Genomic DNA, 23045 nt, shown 5'->3' on the forward strand with positions numbered 1-23045 from the left:
CTTTTCCGTGAGTGACTCTATATGAGCACCATTTAAATAAGAAGAAAGGAATGTTCTCACCGGCTCCCCAGGGAGGTGTGTGCACCTTCTGCCAGCCCAGGGCAGGTCACAGAGCTGGGCAGGAGCCAGCAAGGGGTGTAAGTCCCATGCCTAGCCCAGGACTCACCCAGTCTTCCACTCTCCAAGGTCTTATTTCACTTCCTGGTACACACTGGCCAGTACCGCTGTCCCCGTAATGGGGAGGTTGTACTGTTTGATTTTAAAGTAACAATTTGCTGTTAGTCATGAAGCAGAGGGTGGGGGAATTGTATCTGTTGGAGGGGAGAGTGAAGGGAGCCCACATGCATGGTTTGGAGAGAATCTTACCAAGTGTGAGGTTTTAGAGGATGGTAACAATTGGAGTGCCTAAATGGGTAAAAATTACTGTGTAAGGCCAGCCGTGGTAGCCCACACCTGTCAACCCAGCGCTTTGGGAGGCTGAAGTGGGAGGATCACTTGAGGTCAGAAGTTCGAGGCCAGCCTGGACAACATGGTGAAAACCTGTCCTTACTGAAAATACAAAAACAATTACCTGGACGTGGTGGCACACGCCTTTAATTCCAGCTGTTTAGGAGGCTGAGACAGGAGAATCACTTGAACCCAGGAAGTGGAGGTTGCTATGGACCAAGATTGCACCATTGCATTCCAGCCTTGGGTGACGGAGCAAAACTTCAACTCCAAAAACAAATACTGCTTTAAAAGGTTCTTTTAGCCAGGCGCGGTAGCTCACGCCTGTAATCCTAGCACTTTGGGAGGCTGAGGTGGGCTGATCGCTTGAGGTTAGAAATTTGAAACTAGCCTGGCCAAGATTGTGAAACCCCTTCTCTACTAAAACTACAAAAATTAGCCGAGTGTAGTGCACGCCTGTAATCCCAGCTGCTCAGGAGGCTGAGGTAGGAGAATCTCTTGGAGCCGGGAGGCGGAGGTTGCAGTGAGCCAAGATCACATCAGTGCTCTACAGCCTGAGCGAGAGTCTGTCTCAAAAAAAAAAGGTTATTTTATTATTGGAAGAGAAACAGATAATGAAGGAAAAGAGACTTTCAAATTCAATGCCAGATCTGAAAATGTCATGTATTGTCAGTATTGAGAGAAAAAAATATTGACTCTAATTTACAAACCTAACTCCAAGGCTAAGTCCTCAAAGAGGAAAGTGAGTGGAGGACTTAACTTACTTAAAGTGTGGGATACGGCTGGGGGCAGTGGCGCACGCCTGGGGTCCCCGCTACTCGGGAGGCTGAGGTGGGAGGATCACTTGAGCACAGCAGGTCCAGGCTACTGTGAGCTGTGATCACACAGCTGCACTGCAGCCTGGGTGATGGAGTGAGACCCTGTCTCTTAAAAAAATAAAATAAATACAGAATACTTTTTTAAAATACGGGCCAGGCATGGTGGCCCATGTAATCCCAGTACTTTGGGAGGCTTAGGCGGGCGGATCACTTGAGGTTAGGAGTTTGAGACCAGCCTGGTCAACATGGCGAAACCTCATCTCTACAAAAAATACAAAAAAAGAAATGAATTGGGCGTGGTGATGAGTGCTTGTGGTCCCAGCTACTCGGGAGGCAGGGCACCAGAATCGCTTGAACCCAGAAGGCAGAGGGTGCAGCGAGCCAAGATTGCATCACTACAGTCCAGCCTGGGTGACAGAGTGAGACAATATCTGAAAAAAAAAAAAAACAAAAAAAACTGAATTTTCAAAAATCTAATGACAATGACAGACCCTCCCCATGTTTTATTTGGAATGATATTCTTGTGAGGGAAACTTAACATTACCAACCTGAAGAAGGTCCTTGAAGTGCAGTGGGGAAAGCACGGGCGTCTCCATCACACTGGTCTCCTGGGTATCCACGTAGAGAGGATGAGCCCTGACCCCCCGCCCCCCCGACACACACACCATGCACTTGGATCCACGTGACATGGACTATAGATGTAAGAACATGAAAGGTAAAACAAAGTTCTAGAAGAAAGCACAGGAGAAAATCTTCGTGAATAGGCATCGATTTCTTCCACAGAAGCCAGAAGCCACTAATCACAAACAATTGAGAAATTAGACTTCACTAAAATTAATAACATCTGTTTATTAATGGACACGCTGATGGAGACAGTGAAAACCCCTCATAGATTCGGAAAAGACAACACAATTTAAAGCTGGGCAGGAGCTGGGAACAGATGCCTCCTTACACAGGACATCCCAGGACTAATCAGTGTAGGGAAATGTGCTCACATCATTGCATTAGCATCACAACTTCAAGGAAATGCTCGTTAAAACCAGAGTGACTTGCGCCAGCACCCGCCCTAGAATGGCCGAATGCCCATCAGTGCTGGCAAGTCTGAAGCAGTCTGACCTCACGCCCTGCGTGTAGAGTATGCAGCTCTTTGGCGGTCTCTTCTGTTTTGCTTTGCTTTGCTTGTTTTTAACCATCAAACTGCAGAAGACAATGTTTTCTGAGGTTCAGCCTGTGCACGCCCTCTGACCCAGCAACCTGCAGCCCTCGCTCTACGCGGGAGAGCTGAGTACGTGTCCACACAGACAGACATGGCCATAGCCACTTTGCTCATGCTCTCCCAAAACAGGAATCAGCCCAGTGTCCATCTACAGGGGCATGGATCCGTGGGGGCGTAATTGTACAGGGCCCCAAATAGCTGTGAAACAGACTACCTGAAAACTGCTACCTGGAAGAAGCTTACATGTTACTGAGTGAAAGAAGCCAGATGCTAAAGAGGGCCTACTGTGTGCCTCCAGTTCTGTGAGAGTCAGAAGCTGATCCACAGCGATGGCTGCCAAGCAGTGCTTACCTTGAGAGAGGGAATTAGCAGGAAAGCCACATGATGAGCCTTCTAGGATACTGGCGATATTCTCTCTGTAGATCTGGACGTGTATATGATGTGTACATGCACCAAGGTGCACACATGAGATATGTACGCTTCTCTGCATTCCATTACACCTTGGTTTTTAAAAAGACAGAAACAGCATGCTCAACCTATTAAGACTCTGAATATTTTCAGACAAAAATGTATGTCTGTGTTAGTCCATTTGTTTTTCATTTTAGACTCACAGAAAGAGCCCTCTTAGGGTCATATTTAGTTGTATATCATCTGACAAAAGAGGAAATGGCTCACCCAGCTGCTACAGTCAGTCTTCTAGCCTGTGTAAGATTTGATGATAAATCATACAATAAATTAAAACTTCCGGCTGGGCACGGTGGCTCATGCCTGTAATCCCAGCACTTTGGAAGGCCGAGGTGGGTGGATCTCTTGAGCCCAGGAGTTCAAGACCAATTTGGGCAATGTGGTGAAAAACCATCTCTACAAAAAATACAAAAATTAGCCACGCATGGTGGTGCCTGCCTATAGTCACAGCTACTCGGGAGGTTTAGGTTGGAGGATCACCGAAGCTCGAGAAGTTGAGGCTGCAGTGCACCATGATCGTACCACTGCACTCCAGCCTGGACAACGAGAGTGACACCGTGTCCCAAAAAAGCCACAACAGTACAGGCTGGACATGGTGGCTCACGCTTGTAATCCCAACACTTTGGGAGGCCGAGGCAGAGGATCACCTGAGCCTAGGATTTCAGATGAGCCTGGACAACATAGTGAGACTCTGTCTCTATTTAAAAAAAAAAAAAAAGGCCGGTTACGGTGGCTCACACCTGTAATCCCAGCACTTTGGGAGGCCGAGGTGGGTAGATCACGAGGTCAGGAGATCCAGACCATCCTGGCTAACACAGTGAAACCCCGTCTCTACTAAAAATACAAAAATATTAGCTGGGCATGGTGGCGGGTGCCTGTAATCCCAGCTACTCGGGAGGCTGAGGCAGGAGAATGGCATGAGCCTGGGAAGCGGAGCTTTCAGTGAGCCGAGATTGCGCCACTGCACTCCAGCCTGGGCGACAGAGCGAGACTCCATCTCAAAAAAAAAAAGATCAAAAAAAAAACCCAAATCCTAACTCTTACTGCTAAGTGACTGCTTTATCGAAACTGTTCTGTTTCAGGACATGCAATTCTGGTGGAGATTTTGAGACCTGTTTTGAGAAGAATACCGACATTTCAGTCACACAGCAGTGCTCCTGTCTTATCTGGGACCCATGTGGGAGGGTGCCTCAGTGAGGGATTTGATTTATGTTTTCAATTTAACCTCACATCTTCCTGGAATGGATGGATTCACAGACCTGGGGGTTGCCCATTAGACTGGGAGTAACTTATGTTGGAATTATAAGTAGGACAACAAAGATGACTATTAAAAAAAGCCTCCTGGCTGGGCGCGGTGGCTCATGCTGTAATCCCAGCACTTTGGGAGGCCGAGATGGGTGGATCACAAGGTCAGGAGATCCAGACCATCCTGGCTAACACAGTGAAACACCGTCTCTACTAAAAATACAAAAATTAGCTGGGCGTGGTGGCGGGCGCCTGTATTCCCAGCTACTCGGGAGGCTGAGGCAGGAGAATGGCGTGAACCTGGGAGGCAGAGCTTGCAGTGAGTGGAGATCACGCCACTGCACTCCAGCCTGGGTGACAGAGCGAGACTCCATCTCAAAAAAAAAAAAAAAAAAAAAAAAGGAAGCCTCCTTAATGCTGGAAGCACAGCAGGTGTGGGTCTGTCCACTCACTGTAATGTGATTTGCACAGGAAAACATCACATAGGGCACATCAAGTCAAGAAAGATAGTTGTTGAAAAGCTGCCTCAGCTGGGCATGGCAGTTCACCCCTGTAATCCCAGAACTTTGCAAGACGGAGGTGTGTGGATCCCTTGAGACCAGGAATACGAGACCAACCTGAGCAACATAGGGAGACCCCGCGTATGCAAAAAGTACAAAAATTAGCCAGGTGTGGTAGTGCATGCCTGTTGTCTCAGCTCTTCAGGAAGCTGAGGCAGGAGGACCACAAGAGGCCAAGGCCACAGTGAGGTATAATCACCCCCCTGCACTCCAGCGTGGGTGACAGAGTGAGACTCTGTTGCAAAAAAAAAAAAAAAAAAAGCGAAAGAAAAGCTGCCTCCATTTAGCAATAATTTCCAACATGATGTTTGGATACAAAATTGGCGTACTTAATGGATATTTCTGATATTCTTAACGAAATTTGAAGCTATGAGGGAAAACAACCTCAGGGTCCACCCTGTTGCACGGTTTGGGGAAAGTCCGCAAGATCACCCTCACGTGCCGTCATTCTCAGCCTGTTACGCCTGCAGTTATGATTTATTACAGTGCAAGGCTACAGATTAAAATCAACCAAGGCAAGAGGTATATGGGGCCTCTTGGGGGCCAAGGTGGGCGGATCACTTGAGGTGATCTGGACGGTTCCAGACACAGGACTTTCCTTTGTCTCCTCCCTGTGGAGTTGCAGACGGCACTCATGTTCCTGGTGACGCTGACAACATTGCCAACCAGAGAAGCCTCTGTGTCCAGAGTTTGTTTTGTTTTGTTTTGTTTTCACTCTGTCACTCAGGCTGGAGTGCAATGGTGCAATCTCGGCCTGCTGCAATCTCTGCCTTCTGGATTGAAGTGATTCTCCTGTCTCAGCCTCCTGAGCAGCTGGGATTACAGGCTTACGCCACCACACCTGGCTAATTTTTGTATTTTTAGTAGAGATGGGGTTTCACCATGTTGGCCAGGCTGGTCTCGAACTCCTGACCTTAAGTGCTCCGCCTGCCTTAGCCCCCCGAAGTGTTGGGATTACAGGCGTGAGCCACCGCACCCACCCTGTGTCAAGCATTTTTACTGGGACTTGGTCATAAAGACACAGCTGGCTACCCATATGACTGACCTCCATCTCAAGCCCCTCTGCAGGTCGAGCAGAAACTACATAGCCCAAAGCCCCAACCTAGGACTGGTTCCAGACCCCATGTAAACCGAGACGCCCATTAGGTGTGACATTCTAAGTGCCCAGCGATCACCTCCCAGTAGTGCTGGGCAAAAGACCTCATTTGGGGTGAAGTTACGTTCTTTTTTATTATTATTATTTGCCCATCATTGGCTAGAAGTTACATTCTGTATGACACATCTGTCAGACCCATGGAAGGTTCCACGCTACCAACTGCGTGGCAGGTGGTGCTCATGTCACTCGGCCCTTCCTTGGCGCCACACAGCTGCACCAGGCTGAGAAGAGCTTGAATGGAATAAAGTCAGACACAGCTAACAGCTTACTTTTTTGTCTCCAACTTTCAATTGCTCCTTTCTAAGAAAAGAAAAGACAAATTATTTTTAATTGGATTTGTGTGTGTGTGTGTGAGGCAGAGTCTCACTCTGTCACCCAGGCTGGAGTGCCATGGCGTGATCTTGGCTCCCTGCAACCTCCACCTTCTAGGTTCAAGCGATTCTCCTGCCTCAGCCACCCAAGTAGCTGGGATTACAGGTGTGCACCACCATCACGCCTGGCCAGAATTTTTGTTTTTTAGTTTGCTTTCCAGAAACCCCTAATTAGTTGAACTCTGTAATTGAGTTAAATGTGAAGCCTGAAAAGAGATTGGCGTCTGTGTAGACCTGAGTTCTGACAATTCACAGAGTGAACACAGGAGGTTATCCTCTGGATTCGGTGTCAGGATCCTGCCTCGCCGAGCTGGAGACTGTGCCCGTGACTGCAGGTGGGAGTCACGTGGTCCCTCTAGGTGGTGACATCTGAGGACAGAAGTGGTTCAGCTGGGCACCCGCTGCTGTGTTGGGGCCAGACCCTTTAGGAGAGGCAGGGACGCCCTTCCTGTCAGGTGGAATCTTTTCGAATATTGTTTTTGATCATTGGAGATACCCGCAGCCCCCTAGTTTGTATTTTATACCGGCAGAATTGTGTTTGACGTGACCTCCGTGATGACCTCCTCATACGTGTCCAGTTGTCTTGCCTGGAAAGCTTTTACTCTGTTCCTCTGCAGTCAGATTCACAGCCACAAGACCCCTCCTCCCCAGGCCCCGGAGTGTGGCACTGCCGGCCTTCACAGCCACTGTCCTTTACGTTGTGGACACAGTGCACTGACAGGCCCCTCCTGCTCAGCGGCCACCGTGGGAACAGGCTGGAGTGTTCTGTGGTACCATGTGGGCAGTTCTGGCCTCTGCTGTCCAGGGACTTGTGGTGGCTCCAGTGGGAAGGGCCACATAAGCAGAACAGGAAGCGTGAGCAGTGTCCACTGGGAGGTGAGGGACAGGTGTCCCAGGCAGAGAGGACACAGTGCATGCAGAGGCTGGAGGGAGGCTAGGGGCTTGAGCGGGGCTGTGCCAGCACCAGGGGCCTCACAGGGGCCCTGGGCCACACACCTGCCCTCAGCCAAGGGCATTTCTCCTTGGTGGTTTGAAATCTCAAACCACATTGAGGAACCTGCCAGAAATCGAAACCAGAATGAAGAAATTAAGTTGCATGTAGGAGATTTTACTTCAAAATCAGAACATGCAGAAATGTTCGCTGTGACTCTGGGTCAGGTTCAGACTTGTGGGGCTGTGCACTGCCAGTTGATACCTTCTTCCCTGGGTTCTTTTTTTTTTTTTTTTTTTTTTTTTTTTGAGACGGAGTCTTGCTCTGTAGCCCAGGCTGGAGTGCAGTGGCACAATCTTGGCTCACTGCAATCTCCGCCTCCCTCCCTGGGTTCTTTATAGCAGTCGGCAGCTGGTGGCTGAGGCATTTGGGGCACTGTGTCCAAATGTCAAGGCCGCATGTTTGTCAGGGGGCATCCCCTTGGTGTGCTTGGTAAGGGCTCAGAGAAGGGCATCTGCTGGCCCACATGGGTTCAGCAGGCAGGCTGCTGAAGACCACCCCGCCAGCCACCAGCCTGCCTGCGACAGTGAGAGGGCAGAGATGCTGCTACAATAAAGACCATGCAGGCCAGGCGCAGTGGCTCACGTCTGTAATCCCAGCACTTTGGGAGGCCGAGCCGGGCCGATACTTGATGTCAGAAGTTTGAGAACAGCTTGGCCAATGTGGCAAAACCCCGTCTCTATTAAAATACAAAAATTAGCCAGGCATGGTGGCACATGCCTTTAATCCCAGCTACTCGGGAGGCTGAGGCAGGAGAATCGCTTGAACCCGGGAGGTGGAGGTTGCGGTGAGCTGAGATCACGCCACTGCACTCCAGCCTGGGTGACAGTGAGACTACGTCTCAAAAAAAAAAAAAAAATACATGGTAGACAATGGTGTTGAACTTGATACCTGTGCTGAGGTCAGGAGACACATGCGCACAGCCTCAGGGCTAGAGAGGCGCTCAGAAAGACGGAGTCGGGTCCAGGCTGCCGCAGCTAAGCCTCACAAAGCTCTGGCCCCACAGGGTGGGTCCTCTGGGTTCCATTCCCACTCCGCACTACCTGGAGGCAGCAGCCCTGTGGTTACTGTAGGAGGGACTTGAGTATGGTGAAGATCTGAGCTCCACATCTGTCTCTGTGCCTCAGTCTCCACATCTGCAGCACAGGGGCCTGACTGAAATAACGTGGCCAGGCACACAGCCCAGAGGCCAGCACCGTGTGCACTGTGAGAGGGGATGATGGTCCCCAGCCCAGGGCCTGAGCTGCTGCCTTGCCAATTCGTGGTGACAGCTTTGGCCTGAGTCTAGCAGGGGCTGGCTGCTACTGCACTCAGCCAGAGAGGCCGAGGTGAGCAGATCATGAGGTCGGGAGTTTGAGACCAGCCTGGCCAACATGGTAAAACCCCGTCTCTACTAAAAATACAAAAATTAGCCAGGCCTGGTGGCAGGCATCTATCATTCCAGCTACTTGGGAGGCTGAGGCAAGAGTATCGCTTGATCCTAGGAGGCGGAGGTTGCAGTAAGCTGAGATCTCGCCATTGCACTACAGCCTGGGGGACAAGAGCAAGATTCTGTCTCAAAAAAGAAAAAAAGGCCGGGCGCGGTGGCTCACGCCTGTAATCCCAGCACATTGGGAGGCCGAGGCGGGCGGATCACAAGGTCAGGAGATCGAGACCACGGTGAAACCCCGTCTCTACTAAAAATACAAAAAATTAGCCAGGCGCGGTTGTGGGCGCCTGTAGTCCCAGCTACTCGGGAGGCTGAGGCAGGAGAATGGCGTGAACCCGGGAGGCGGAGCTTGCAGTGAGCCGAGATCGCGCCACTGTACTCCAGCCTGGGCGACAGAGCGAGACTCCGTCTCAAAAAAAAAAAAAAAAACTTGGAGCCTGGGCACAGTGGCGCACGCCTACAGTCCCAGCTACTAAGAAGGCTGAGTTGGGAGAATCACTTGAACCCGGGAAGCGGAGGTAATAGTAAGCCGAGATTGCGTCACTGCAGCCTGAGTGACAGAGGGAGATTCTGTCTCAAACAAACAAACAACAAAAAACTGAACTCATGCCAGACCAGGGCTCATGCCTGTAATTCCAACACTTTGGTACACTGAGGTGGGTGGATCACGTGAGCCCAGGAGTTCAACACCAGCCTGGTCAACATGGTGAATCTTCATCTCTACAGAAAATACAAAAAAAATAGCTGGGCATGGTGGCATCCTGTAGTTCTAGCTACTTGGGAGGCTGAAGCAGGAAGGTCACCTGAGTCCAGGAGGTCAAGGCTATGGTGAGCTGAGATTACACCACTGCACTCCAGCCTGAGCAACAGAGTGAGACCCTGTCTCAACAAATGAAACTGAACTTGGATTTCATTGTTCAACTGTATTGAACCCATAATAAGAAATAGGTGTCCCCGGGTGTGGTATTGGCGTGTTAGAATCTATCAGCTTATTACAAATACTGGTGCACTGGAAGCCATCAACATCATAACCTGTAGCCAGGCGAGAGCCTTGATGCACAGACCTCTCAACAGAGCTCCTGACACCTCTGTCTTTACTGGAAGCCTGTGCCTGGCCCGCAGGGAGGTGCCTTCAGACCATGTTCATTGACAGATTCACTGGTGAACTTCCTTTCACTCCCCGATGCATGAGTCAGAATGTTTTCTGTGTCACAGCTGTAAGTCTAAATAATTCTCAAGGTAATACTTTATAACGTGTCAAAACATTCAACCTAGGCTCACGCCTATAATCCCAGCACTTTGGGAGCCAAGGCTGGCGGATCACTGGAACTTAAGAGTTCCAGACCAGCCTGGCCAACATGGCGAAACCCCATTTCTACTAAAAATACAAAAATTAGCCAGGCGTGGTGGTGGGTGCCACCTCCCAGCTACTCGGGAGGTGGAGGTTGCAGTGAGCCAAGATCGTACCATTGCACTCCAGCCTGGGTGACAGAGTGAGACTCCATCTCAAAAAAAAAAAGAAAATGAAATTCAAATCTCAGTGTTGATAAATGATGTTTTGTTGGAATGCAGCCAAAGCCCACCAATTTCTGCATTGTCTATGGTTCCCTTCATGGAACAGCGGCAGAACTGAGCAGTTGCAACAGAGGCAGGCCCAGCAAGCCTCAAATATTTACACTGGGCTGAGCGCAGTGCCTCACACCTGTAATTCCAGTGCTTTGGGAGACTGATGTGGGAGGATCCCTTGAGCCCAGGAGTTTGAGACCAGCCTGGGCAACATAGTGAGACCCCATCTCTACAAAATATTTTTAAAATTAGCCGGGCGCTGTGGCGTGTGCCCGTAGTCCTAGCTACTTGGGAGGCTGAGGCAGTAGGATCTCATGAGCCCAGGAGTTGGAGGCTGCAGTGAGCTAGGATGGCATCACTGCACTCCAGCCTGGGCAACAGAACAAGACCGTGTCTGTAAAAAGAGAGAAAAGAAACAGTTCCTAGACTGGAGCAGGTGTTTGCAATAATGCATCCAACAAAGGACTCCCCAGGGAGGGAAATGGGCCAAAGATGGGAACAGGCGCTACTTGGAAGAGCCTGTGAAACGGTGCTTGACTTCTCTGCACAACAAGGAAACGTGTTTAGGGCCACGTTGTAGAATGGCTGCAAGGACGAGCACCGCTCACGCTGGCTCAGTATCTACCAAGTAGAGGATTTCCCCACCCTGTGACCCAGAGTATCTTCTCCCAGATAAATTCCCAGGAGAACTGCAAACTAAACACTTGTTCCTGAGTGTCCACAGACACTTGCTTCCTGGTTTCCAACCCTGGGCACAGCCCAGATGCCCAGCAGCGGGAAGTGGACATGGCTGGTATGTGCCCACTTCAGGACCTGCCGCTGCACTCGGCAACAGGGACAGCGGGAAGGTAGGAAGCCATGCCAGGCTTCGGGGCTCCCGTGTGTTTCTGCATCATCAACTTCAAGAAGCAGCGAACCTCGGCCCAGGATCACCCCTGGGGAAAGGACTGACAGGAGCACATCTTTAGCCTCATGCTAAAGATCTGTGCATTGGGCCAGGCGCGGTGGCTCAGCCTGTAATCCCAGCACTTTTGGGAGGCCAAGGTGGATGGATCAAGAGATCAGGAGTTTAAGACCAGCCTGACCAACATAGTGAAACCCGTCTCTACTAAAAATACAAAAATTAGCCAGGTGTGGCGGTGCGCCTGTAATCCCAGCTACTTGGGAAGCTGAGGCAGGAGAATTGCTTGAACCTGGGAGGCAGAGGTTGCAGTGAGCCGAGATCGCACCACTGCATTCCAACCTGGGTGACAGCGCGAGACTGTGTCTCAAAAAAAGATCTGTGCGTTGGTGTTAAGTCAGATATTAAGAGGTGTGGGCTGGGGTATGTGTGGGGGTCAGAGGAGGCGATGTTTGCCCTGAGATGAGAACAGAACCCAAATTCCCATGGGGGTGGAATCCCCTTTGTAGGCCCTGACATGAGCGTGAGAGTGGAGCTAGGAGCACTGACATCAAAGGTGATGGCGCCTATCCGGAGGACTCCGGGTTTTGTTCCAAGGGGAGGCTGCAGCATATCCCTCTTTAATATAGTGGTGAGGGAGGCTCTCGGCACCCCGCCTGCTGCAGCAAAGCCTGAGGACAGGACCTCTGGAGAACTCTGCACCAGAGCGAAATCCTCAAACTGGCCCCTGGGTGGCCTTTTTTTTTTTTTTTTTTTTTGAGACGGAGTCTCGCTCTGTAGCCCAGGCTGGAGTGCAGTGGCCAGATCTCAGCTCACTGCAAGCTCTGCCTCCCTGGTCCACGCCATTCTCCTGCCTCAGCCTCCCGAGTAGCTGGGACTACAGGCGCCCGCCACCTCGCCCGGCTAGTTTTTTTGTATTTTTTAGTAGAGACGGGGTTTTACCGTGTTAGCCAGGATGGTCTCGATCTCCTGACCTCGTGATCCACCCGTCTCGGCCTCCCAGAGTGCTGGGATTACAGGCTTGAGCCACCACGCTCGGCCCTGGGTGGTCTTTATTCATCCAGAACCTAATTCTCCTAGAGGTCCGGAAGGGGGTGCTCTTGTACTTTGGTTTTGTGTTTTGTTTTTGTTTGTATTTTGAGACAGAGTCTCACTCTGTCATCCAGGCTAGAGTGCAGTGGTACGATCTCAGCTCACTGCCACCTCTGCCACCCAGGTTCAAGCGATTCTCCTGCCTCAGCCTCCTGAGTAGCTGGGATTACAGGTGCCTGCCACCACACCCGGCTAATTTTTGTATTTTTAGTAGAGACGGGGTTTCACCATCTTGGCCAGGCTGGTCTTGAACTCCTGACTTCGTGATCCACCCACCTTAGCCTCCCAAAGTTCTGGGATTACAGGCGTGAGCCACCGCGCCCAGCCACACTTTGTGTTTTTTTTTGTTTTGTTTTGTTTTGCTGCCTGTAGCTGTTTCTCATTAGCCTGATGGAGGTGGTGTTGGGGTGGCGGGGTGCTATTATAAAGCCTTCTGCTGTCACAGTCCTGGGGTCTTACTTCCTGCGCTGCCTGCATAGGGAGCTGCCCTCCAGGGCAAGGGCCACAGTGTGCAGCAAGCCCCCCATGGCCACAGGGCAGGGCGTTTCAAGCCAAGAGTCTGCACTGTTTGCTGGCCACTAAGGGCATTGAGTGGATCACAAAACTGGCTTTTTTTTTTCTCAGTGAAATAGAAATGGGGTTTTGCCATGTTGCCCAGGCTGGTCTCAAACTCCTGGGCTCAAGCAGTCCTCCCATTTTGGCCTCCCAGAGTGCTGGGATTACAGGCATGAGCCACTGCACCTGGCCAACAACTGGCATTTCTTTAAAAATGTAATAGAATGGAAAGTGGCAGAGCGCGCTGCTCTTCATAGACGAGAATATCGCACTGGGGCTCTTCTGTTGCTCCTGCCTGTGCTGCACATCCTGCTTCACAGCGTAAGGTGCAGCTCTTTGATGTGCCTCATCGTAACAGGTATAGGGTGGATGCCGCCATTGTGAAGAGAGAGGAGAGCTCTTTGCTTAAAAAATTCCGTAGAGTGGAGAGCAGGATGTGCCGGCTTAGGCGAGGGAAGAGGTACAGGCCTGCTCTGCCTGAGCTGCAGATGGGACACATGCTTCCCAACTCAAAGGGGAGTCGTGTCTTTCTCCAGGGCCACCAAGCAGCAAGTGCCTCTGCTGCGTGTTCTTTCCTGAGCCTGTGGACCGGGTTTACCAACAGTTGCCCGTGGCCGAGGCGGCCACCAGCCTGTGCATAAGAAAAAGGAAGCCTGTGCTTCCTTTTCTTATGGAAAAAGGAGGGCCCATGTCGAGAATGCTGGCTTAGAAGGGTATGTGCTCCTATACTGGACCAGCTGGTCCCACACCCAGGACCAAAAACACCTCCTGGCGGGAGATGGGGAGATGTAATGTACTTCATGAGCACACACTGGAGAAGGACAGCCCTGGAAGGCAGAGGCTCAAGGCGGGCTGTGGCCAGGCCAGGAAATTCACTCCCACCTCGACTTCCCTCCTCAACACAGCTGGCCTGACACTGCTGCCTGCTTCAGAGTTTAGTGTGCGTAAAGTGTGACTGGCCCAGCAAGGAGGGGATAATGGCGATTGTCAAGTCCAGGGGAGGTGCACGGACAGGATTCTGGCTCCTGTGTGTGCCATCTGCATCTCAGGAGGCTCTCGTTTTAGAAGCCGGGTCAGGGGCTTCGTGATGCACACCAACGCCAAAGAAGCAGGAGGCCTTCTGGGATCCCGCCCGCGGGCAGCCTCCTGGAGGCAGGCCTGGCCCGTCTGCCCCTTGGTGACATCAGGATCCCCCAGCGACAGAACCAAGGAAGCCACCATGTTGTCGCTGCCATTTTCCAGGACAGTAAACAGAAACAAGATAAGGAGCACTCAGGACACCCAGACAGATGATGGGGCCAGCCAGTGGCATGAGCGGGCTGCCCTGCCCTCTGGAATTTTCTGGAAAAGAACATAAGGATAGAAGCGGTGCTGATGAGGCAGCTGGAGTTATCAGAACTCAAACTCAGCTCCTTCTTCCCATCGGGCCCCGTTGGCCACTTTTAGGCCTCATCCGCCTGATGGCTCCCTGCTTAGGGCCGTTTCCCGGCCAGGCCCTTCCTCTGGGCCAAAGCAGAGGGGAGAGCGCGTTTGCCATGCGTTCTCATTTTCCCAGCCTGCGGTCTAGGTTCTGTCAGAGCAAGGTCAGCTCTCAGAGCTTCTGTCCCCACCCACCCCATCCTCCTGAGCCAGGCTCAGGTATGGGCAAGACCTGGTAAGAGCTGGGAGTGCTGTGCACGAGGCCTGGTAGTGTCTCATCACCGCCGCTGTGCCGAGTACACGAGGGCACTTCCTGTGGTGTTCGGGGGGTTAGATCAGTCCCCAGTGAGGACAGAGCGGAGATCCAGATGCATCCCAGGCCAGGTGCGGTGGCTTCTGACTATAATCCCAGCACTTCGGGAGGCTGAGGAGGGAGGATTGCTTGAGGCCAGAGGTTTGAGACCAGCCTGGGAAAAATAGTGAGACCCCCATTTCTACAAAAAATTTTAGCTGTGCCTGGTGGTGCACACCTATAGTCCCAGCTACTCGGGAGGCTGTGCTGGGAGGATCGCTTGAACCCAGAAGGTTGAGACTGTGGTGGGTCATGATCACACCACTGCACTCCAGCCTGAGCAACAGAGCAAGACCTTGTCTCAAAAACAAATGTATTGGCCGGGTGCAGTGGCTCATGCCTGTAATCCCAGCACTTCGGGAGGCTGAGACAGGCGGATTATGAGGTCGAGAGATTGAGACCAGCCTGGCCAACATGGTGAAACCCCGTCTACTAAAAATACAAAAATTAACTGGGTGTGGTGGTGGGCACCTGTAATCCCAGCTACTCGGGAGGCTGAGGCAGGAGAATTGCTTGAGTCCTGGAGGCAGAGGTTTTAGTGAGCCAAGATCACACCACTGCACTCCAGCCTAATGACAGAATGAGACTCCGTCTCAAAGGAAAAAAAAACAAAACCGCGTCACAGGCCTGTGTGTGTGGTTGTCGCTGGGGAATGTTCCGGAAGCTACAAGAAAGCACATGTGCAGGCCACGTGTGGTGGCTCACACCTGTAATCCCAGCACTTTGGGAAGCCGAAGTGGGCTGATCACCTGAGGTCAGGAGTTTGAGACCAGTCTGACCGACATGGAGAAACCCTGTCTCTACTAAAAGTACAAAATTAGCCTGGCATGGTGGCGCACGCCTGTAATCCCAGTGACTCCAGAGGCTGAGGCAGGAGAATCGCCTGAACCTGGGAGGTGGAGGTTGCAGTGAGCTGAGATTGCGCCATTACACTCCAGCTTGGGCAATGAGCGAAACTCCGTCTCAAAAAAAAAAAAAAAAAAAAAAGTGCAAGAAATAGGTCCTGAGCCAAGTTTGAATTTCTCATCCTCTCTGTCCTCAATGTGGGGACCTGCTGAGGTGGAGTAGGGGCTCCCAGGTGGGCGGGCCGAGGGGTGACGCCTGCCGGTTCTGCCTTGCAGCAGCAGTGGACGTCAGCTCAGTGAGGTCTTCATCCAGCTGCCCTCGCGGAAGGAGCTGCCGGAGTACTACGAGCTCATCCGCAAGCCCGTGGACTTCAAGAAGATAAAGGTAACACTGACGCTGTGCCTGTGCCGTGCATCTGCCCGCGGGAGGAGTCTGACCCAGGGGCACCCCCATCCGAGAGCTGTGGTGTGTGGGCGGAATGACCAGAAACTGCCTGGGCAGAGCCTTGGGATGCCTGGTTAGGGACCTGGTCGTGGGCTTTTGGGGTTCCTTGTAAGGGTTGGGGGTGTCCTGTGGGATGTCAGTGAGCAGTTGGTGTTGGGTGTTCCTTCAAGGTCCTGCTCACTCAGTGCTGGGCCTCAGTCATGCAGTTCCCATGCCTGGTGGGCCGGGTTACCAAGGCTGGGGCTTCAGCCACATCCTCATAGGCGCGAGGAATCCTGGCCCGCGGGGTCCCCAGCACACAGCGGGACCTGCGGGCAGGCGAGGCGGGGTCCTGAGGTAAGACCTGCTCCTCCCGTCCATTGCAGGAGCGCATCCGCAACCACAAATACCGCAGCCTCAACGACCTAGAGAAGGACGTCATGCTGCTGTGCCAGAACGCTCAGACCTTCAACCTGGAGGGCTCCCTGGTGAGGGCACGGCTGGGGGATGGGGATGGGCCACTCCCACAGCTGGGCTTTGAACCAACCCGCCCCTGCTTCCTTTCTGAATTGATGGGTTAAAAACAATTCCCGCTAGCTGTGGTGGTTCGTGCCTATAATCCCAGCACTTTGGAAGGCCAAGGCGGGAGGATCACTTGGGGCCAGGAGTTCAAGACCAGCCTGGGCAATGTAACAAGACCCTGTCTTTAAAAAAAAAAAAAAAAAATTTAAATTTCCAACAACTTGGGATATTTTAGCAATTACAAAAGCAGTACGTATTTACCAAAGAAAATAAAGATAGGCACAACAGAAGAAATAGACTCAGAGTCCTCTGTCTGTTGGAATTTTGTTTTAAATTCCCTGGGGCACACTCTCTTCAGAGGAATCCTATGGGTGTGTTCTTTCCTGTGATAGAATTGACACATACACAGCCTCAACTTGGCAAACTTTTCTTAAGTGTGTTTGGGATTGATGCCTCTCAGAAAAAATACTTGACTTGGATGCGTTTGGGGAAGATGCTGGCTTCAACAAGGGACATGCATTTCTAATGTTATTGCAGACCTCAGAGATTCTGCAGAAGGAGGGAGGCACCTGCAGCCATTTCCAAACCAGTGTGCCTGACCTTTCACCCCGGAGCATTTCAGAAGCCTGATGCTCTCTGGGGTACCTGTGGAGGAAGATCATGGAGAGGGCCTTCCACCCTGGGTGGGCTGAAGCCCCGACCCACTGAGGCTCGCACTGGCCACTGATCAGCTGTCCAGGGACAACACAGGGCTGGGGCTGGGGCTGGGGCTGGGGCTGGGGCCAGGGCCGGGCAGGCAACCCTCCAGTCAGGCCCATCCACTCAAGCCCCTGGTGTCTCCGCCCAGATCTATGAAGATTCCATCGTCTTGCAGTCAGTCTTCACCAGCGTGCGGCAGAAAATTGAGAAGGAGGATGACAGTGAAGGCGAGGAGAGTGAGGAGGAGGAAGAGGGCGAGGAGGAAGGCTCCGAATCTGAGTGTGAGTCCCGGGGGGGGTTCAGGATGCCGGGGTTCACGCTGGCCCAAGAGCCCCCAAGGTCACAGCTTTTCACAGCCCTCCCAGCTCCCAGACACCCCTTGCTGTGAGGGTGCTGCATTCCCAGAGCTCAAGGCTGTCTTTCCCTCGTGGTCCCCTCTAGCTCGGTCTGTCAAAGTGAAGATCAAGCTTGGCCGGAAGGAGAAAGCACAGGACCGGCTGAAGGGCGGCCGGCGGCGACCGAGCCGAGGGTCCCGAGCCAAGCCGGTCGTAAGTGATGACGACAGTGAGGAGGAACAAGAGGAGGTGAGGTCGGGCCCCCGAGCAGGCAGGGCTGGTGGGTGGCGGGAGGCATCCCAGGGCCCTGATAGGATAGCCCTGCGGGGCAGTGCTCTTACTCCCCCATGCTGCAGGTAGGGAAACTGAGGCTTGACCTGCCGTGGCTGACCCCAGGTCACACAGCCAATATGTGGCAGGGCTGCCACTGAAACCCAAGCCTGTGTGACCCTGGAACCAACTCTTAGTACCCGTGGGTGTCTAGGGACTGGGGGACATATGAGGTCTCAGGACAGGCAACAGGCGGTCCCATGGCACCAGGGCTGCTGGGCTGAGGCCGGGGAGGCCAGGGCTTGAGTAGGGTCGAGTGGGAGGTGCTAGGATTGGGGACCAACCAGGCAGTGCCTTGTCTCCTCAGTGTTGTAGAGAATGGGCAGAAATGCCAAACCCACAGTGGATAGTTTTTGGGGGACAGTAGGAAGCCTGAGCAGATCCACTTGCTGGCTTTAAATAATCTTCACCTTTGTCTCTGGCCCTTCTGGCTGTGGGACCTGGCAGGTCACTTTGCTTCTCAAGCTTCAGTTTCCTCTTATGCAAAGCAAGGAGGCTCCATGGATGAGGGAACTGCCCCCACTCAGGCCTGGCTCCCACTGAAGTCTGGTGAATGCCATTTTGTCAGCACAGAAGCAGCAAATTTCAGTGCCTGGAAATCAGTCTGACAAAAGAGGCATGTGACCTTTGAGGACATTCATGAAGTCCTCATGGGGAGGGGTGGCCTTCCAGGCAGGAGGGCCATGGGCTGTGATGGTGTGTCTCTTGCCCAAGCCAGAGCAGGGTGTTTTATGGCCCATGCCAGGCTGTTTAAAAATTTTTTTTTTTTTTTTTTTTTTTGAGACGGAGTCTCGCTCTGTCACCCAGGCTGGAGTGCAGTGGCCGGATCTCAGCTCACTGCAAGCTCCGCCTCCCGGGTTTACGCCATTCTCCTGCCTCAGCCTCCCGAGTAGCTGGGACTACAGGCGCCTGCCACCTCGCCCGGCTAAGTTTTTGTATTTTTAGTAGAGACGGGGTTTCACCGTGTTAGCCAGGATGGTCTCGATCTCCTGACCTCGTGATCCGCCCGTCTCGGCCTCCCAAAGTGCTGGGATTACAGGCTTGAGCCACCGCGCCCGGCTGTTTAAAAATGTTTTACGAGGCCGGGTCTGGTGGCTCACACCTGTAATCCCAGCACTTTGGGAAACTGAGGCAGAAGGCTCACTGGAGCCTGGGAGGTCGAGGCTGCAGTGAGCCATGATAGCACCGCTGCACTCTAGCCTGGGCAACAGAGCAAGACCCTGTCTTTAAAAAAAAAAAAAATTAGGCCGGGTGCGGTGGCTCAAGCCTGTAATCCCAGCACTTTGGGAGGCCGAGACGGGCGGATCACAAGGTCAGGAGATCGAGACCATCCTGGCTAACCCGGTGAAACCCCGTCTCTACTAAAAAATACAAAAAACTAGCCGGGCGAGGTGGTGGGCGCCTGTAGTCCCAGCTGCTCGGGAGGCTGAGGCAGGAGAATGGCGTAAACCTGGGAGGCAGAGCTTGCAGTGATCCGAAATCCGACCACTGCACTCCAGCCTGGGCGACAGAGCGAGACTCCGTCTCAAAAAAAAAAAAAAAAAAAAAAATAGCAAAGATCTTTCACAGTCAGGAAGAGCCAAGATGGTTTGGAAGCTGTAGGTCAGGGGCCAAGGGCCAGGCAGGTGACATGGGACAGAGCAGGGAAGACACATGGAGCCTCGCAGGTCCCGAGAGGGCCGAGTGTGGTCACAGGGACTGGTCCTCTAGAGAAACATGAAGTTCAGGCGTGGCTATGGCTGCAGTAGCTTCTGTTGCCGGCATCGGTGTTTTCTTGAGCAAGTTTATTTAAAGCTTGGCAGGCCCCTGGCAAAGTGCCCTAGCAGGGGCAGCCAACACATTCTCTCTCCTCCTGTCCCCTCTCCAGGACCGCTCAGGAAGTGGCAGCGAAGAAGACTGAGCCCCGACATTCCAGTCTCGACCCCGAGCCCCTCGTTCCAGAGCCGAGACGGCATAGGCCTTAGCAGTAACGGATAGCAGCACACGTAGTTTCAGACTTGGGGTAAAACTGTATAAACAAAAGAATCTTCCATATTTATACAGCCGAGAAGCTGTAGGACTGTTTGTGACTGGCCCTGTCCTGGCATCAGTAGCATTTGTAACAGCATTAACTGTCTAAAAGAGAGAGAGAGAGAATTCCGAATTGGGGAACACGTGATACCTGTTTTTCTTTTCCTTTGCTGGCAGTACTGTTGCGCCGCAGTTTGGAGTCACTGTAGTTAAGCGTGGATGCATGTGCGTCACCGTCCACTCCTCGTACTGTATTTTATTGGACAGGTCAGACTCGCCGGGGGCCCGGCGAGGGTATGTCAGTGTCACTGGATGTCAAACAGTAATAAATTAAACCAACAACAAAACTCACAGCCTTGCCTGCAGGTGGACTCATGCCTGGCTCCCGGGGTTTCTGCCAGCAGGAGTGGTGGGGGCCACCTCATGTCCAGGTCCCTGTCCTTCTCCTGACACCAGAGCCCATGGGGCCTGTTTCACAGAGGAGGATACTGAGGCCCCGGCAGGGGAAGAGGACTTGCCTGGCCACACATGTGGCCTTTGCCGCTGCAGGTCTCCAGCATTTGTTCAGTTGAGACCTATAGTGCAGGGAGCAGGCGGCTCCGTCCCTACCCTGTCCGTGGCCAAGCCTGGGTTGGGGAGACCCTCACAGAAATGGGCAGACGCCACATAGAGCTCTCAGGGCCATGATGCAGGAAGCTCAGGGCATAATGGGAGCCCAGGTGGTCAGGGAGGGCTTTCAAATCCAGAACGTAATTTGAGTTTTTGTTTTTTGTTTTGTTTTGTTTTTGAGACGAAGTCTCTGTCACCAGGCTGGAGGGCAGTGGCAGTATCTCGGCTCACTGCAACCTCCGCCTCCTGGGTTCGAGCGATTCTACTGCCTCAGCCTCCTGAGGAGCTGGGTTTACAGGGTGCGCCACCATGCCCAGCTAATTTTTTGTATTTTAGTAGAGACGGGGTTTCATCATGTTGGCCAGGCTGATCTCAAACTCCTGACCTCAGGTGATCCACCTGCCTCGACCTCCCAGAGTGCAGGGATTACAGGCATGAGCCACTGTGCCCAGCCGCTAATTTTTGTATTTTAGTTAGAGGCAAGGTATCACCATGTTGGCCAGGCTGCTCTCAAATTCCTGATCTCAAGTGATCCACCCACCTTGGCCTCCCAAAGTGCTGGGATTACAGGCATGAGCCACCGTGCTTTGAGTTTTTTACAGTAAGTCTTGGCTGGAGTGCAGTGGCTCAATCTCTGCTCATTGCAACCTCTGCTTCCTGGGCTCAAGCAATCCTCCCACCTCAGCCTCCTGAGGAGCTGGGATTACAGGTGCACACCACCACGCCCAGCTAATTTTTGTTTTTGTTTTTGTTTTTTGGTTTTCGGTTTTGGTAGAGACAGGGTTTTGTGATGTTGCCCAGGCTGGTCTCAAACTCCTGAGTTCAAGCAATCCACCCGCCTCAGCCTTTCAAAGTGCTGAGATTACAGATGTGAGCCACTGTGCCCAACTAATATGAATTCTTACCATTTTTGTCTATTCATTAAGAGCCATTATTAGTGGGTCATTATGGTCATGCTGGGCTTTAATTCTTGAAATATGGTTTCTTCTAGCTCTTTGAACCTTTTTTTTTTTTCTTTAATTGAGACAAGGTCTTGCTCTGTCACCCAAGCTAGAGTGCAGTGGTGTCATCACGGTTCATAACAGCCTCCTGGGCTCAAGTGATCCTCCTGCCTCAGCCCCCTAAGTAGCTGGGACTACACCAGCACACCAGCACACTGGGCTAATTGTTGTGTGTGTGTCTAGAGATAATGTTTTGCTTTGTTGCCTGGGCTGGTGGTCTGAACTCCTGAGCTCAAGTGACCCTCCTGCCTCAGCCTACTTTTTTTTTTTTTAAATCAAGACAGGGTGTTGTCCCGGCCGGGCGCGGTGGCTCAAGCCTGTAATCCCAGCACTTTGGGAGGCCGAGACGGGCAGATCACGAGGTCAGGAGATCGAGACCATCCTGGCTAATATGGTGAAACCCCGTCTCTACTAAAAATACAAAAAACTAGCCGGGCGAGGTGGTGGGCGCCTGTAGTCCCAGCTACTCGGGAGGCTGAGGCAGGAGAATGGCGTAAACCCGGGAGGCGGAGCTTGCAGTGAGCTGAGATCCGGCCACTGCACTCCAGCCTGGGCGACAAAGCGAGACTCCGTCTCAAAAAAAAAAAAAAAAAAAAAAAAAGACAGGGTGTTGCTCTGTTGCCCAGGCTGGATTGCAGTGGTGTGATCATAGCTCAGATGATCCTCCCTCTTCAGCCTCCAGTGTGTCTGGGACCACAGACATACACAACCCAGCTTGAACCTATTTTTAGTAGCTGCTTTGAAGGCTTTAGGTCCAACATCCGGACCCGTTCCTCCACAGAAAGGTTCTCTTGACTCCTTTTTGTCCTCAGCGTAGGTCACACTTTCCTGTTTCTTCACATGTCTGGCAAGCTTTTGTTGTCAGAAAGTAGACATTGTATTTTATTTATTTGTTTTTAATTTTTGTATGTTTTTGAGATGGAGTCTCTCACTGTCGCCCAGGCTGGAGTGCAGTGGTGTGATCTTGGCTCACTGCAGCCTCCACTTCCCGGGTTCAAGCGATTCCCCCGCCTTAGCCTCTGGAGTAGCTGGGATTACAGGCACCCGCCACCACGCCCGGCTAATTTTTGTTTTTTTTTTTTTTTTTTTTTTTTTTTGAGACGGAGTCTCGCTCTGTCGCCCAGGCTGGAGTGCAGTGGCCGCATCTCAGCTCACTGCAAGCTCCGCCTCCCGGGTCTACGCCATTCTCTTGCCTCAGCCTCCCCAGTAGCTGGGACTATAGGCGCCCGCCACCTCACCCGGCTAGTTTTTTGTATTTTTTAGTAGAGACGGGGTTTCACCGTATTAGCCAGGCTGGTCTCGATCTCCTGACCTTGTGATCCGCCCGTCTCGGCCTCCCAAAGTGCTGGGATTACAGGCTTGAGCCACCGCGCCCGGCCAATTTTTGTATTTTAATAAAGACAGGGTTTCACCGTGTTGGCCAGGCTGGTCTCGAACACCTGACCTCAGGTGATCTGCTCACCTCAGCCTCCCAAAGTGCTGGGATTACAGGCTTGAGCCACCGCGCCCGGCCTTGTTTTGTTCTTAATTCTTGTTTTTCTTTCTTTCTTTCTTTTTCTTCTTTTATGTTTCCCCTCGGAGACAAGGTCTTGTGCTGTCACTGATACTGGACTGCAGTGGTACAATCTCAGCTCACTGCAGCCTCCTGGGCTCAAGCCATCCTCCCACCTCAGCCTCTCGAGCAGCC

The 23045-nt window shown here is 52.3% G+C and overlaps 1 protein-coding gene and 1 long non-coding RNA gene across 20 annotated transcripts in view; one reads left to right on the forward strand and one right to left on the reverse strand.

The window, feature by feature from the left end:
* SMARCA4 (SWI/SNF related, matrix associated, actin dependent regulator of chromatin, subfamily a, member 4) overlaps positions 1 to 20095 on the forward strand; it is a 102425-nt gene extending 82330 nt beyond the window's left edge. For 12 of the 19 annotated variants that reach the window (XM_028839590.2, XM_028839594.2, XM_077977286.1 and 9 more), the window contains 5 exons: positions 15705 to 15813; positions 16239 to 16340; positions 17222 to 17354; positions 17515 to 17657; positions 19606 to 20095. In XM_028839590.2, the coding sequence (XP_028695423.1) occupies positions 15705 to 15813; positions 16239 to 16340; positions 17222 to 17354; positions 17515 to 17657; positions 19606 to 19638 (520 nt within the window). In that variant the 3' untranslated portion in view covers positions 19639 to 20095. The remainder of the gene's footprint in view (positions 1 to 15704; positions 15814 to 16238; positions 16341 to 17221; positions 17355 to 17514; positions 17658 to 19605) is intronic. The other 7 variants (XM_077977287.1, XM_077977285.1, XM_077977288.1 and 4 more) reach the window with 1 other exon arrangement.
* Positions 928 to 3971, reverse strand: LOC144336657 (uncharacterized). The gene is made up of 2 exons (XR_013408914.1): positions 3551 to 3971; positions 928 to 3249 (listed from the first exon to the last, which is right to left on the reverse strand). It is a non-coding gene; the product is annotated as an uncharacterized LOC144336657 (long non-coding RNA).
* Positions 20096 to 23045: the final 2950 nt, after the last annotated feature.

This window comes from Macaca mulatta, chromosome 19, assembly GCF_049350105.2.
Source record: "Macaca mulatta isolate MMU2019108-1 chromosome 19, T2T-MMU8v2.0, whole genome shotgun sequence".
Lineage (NCBI taxonomy): Eukaryota > Metazoa > Chordata > Mammalia > Primates > Cercopithecidae > Macaca > Macaca mulatta.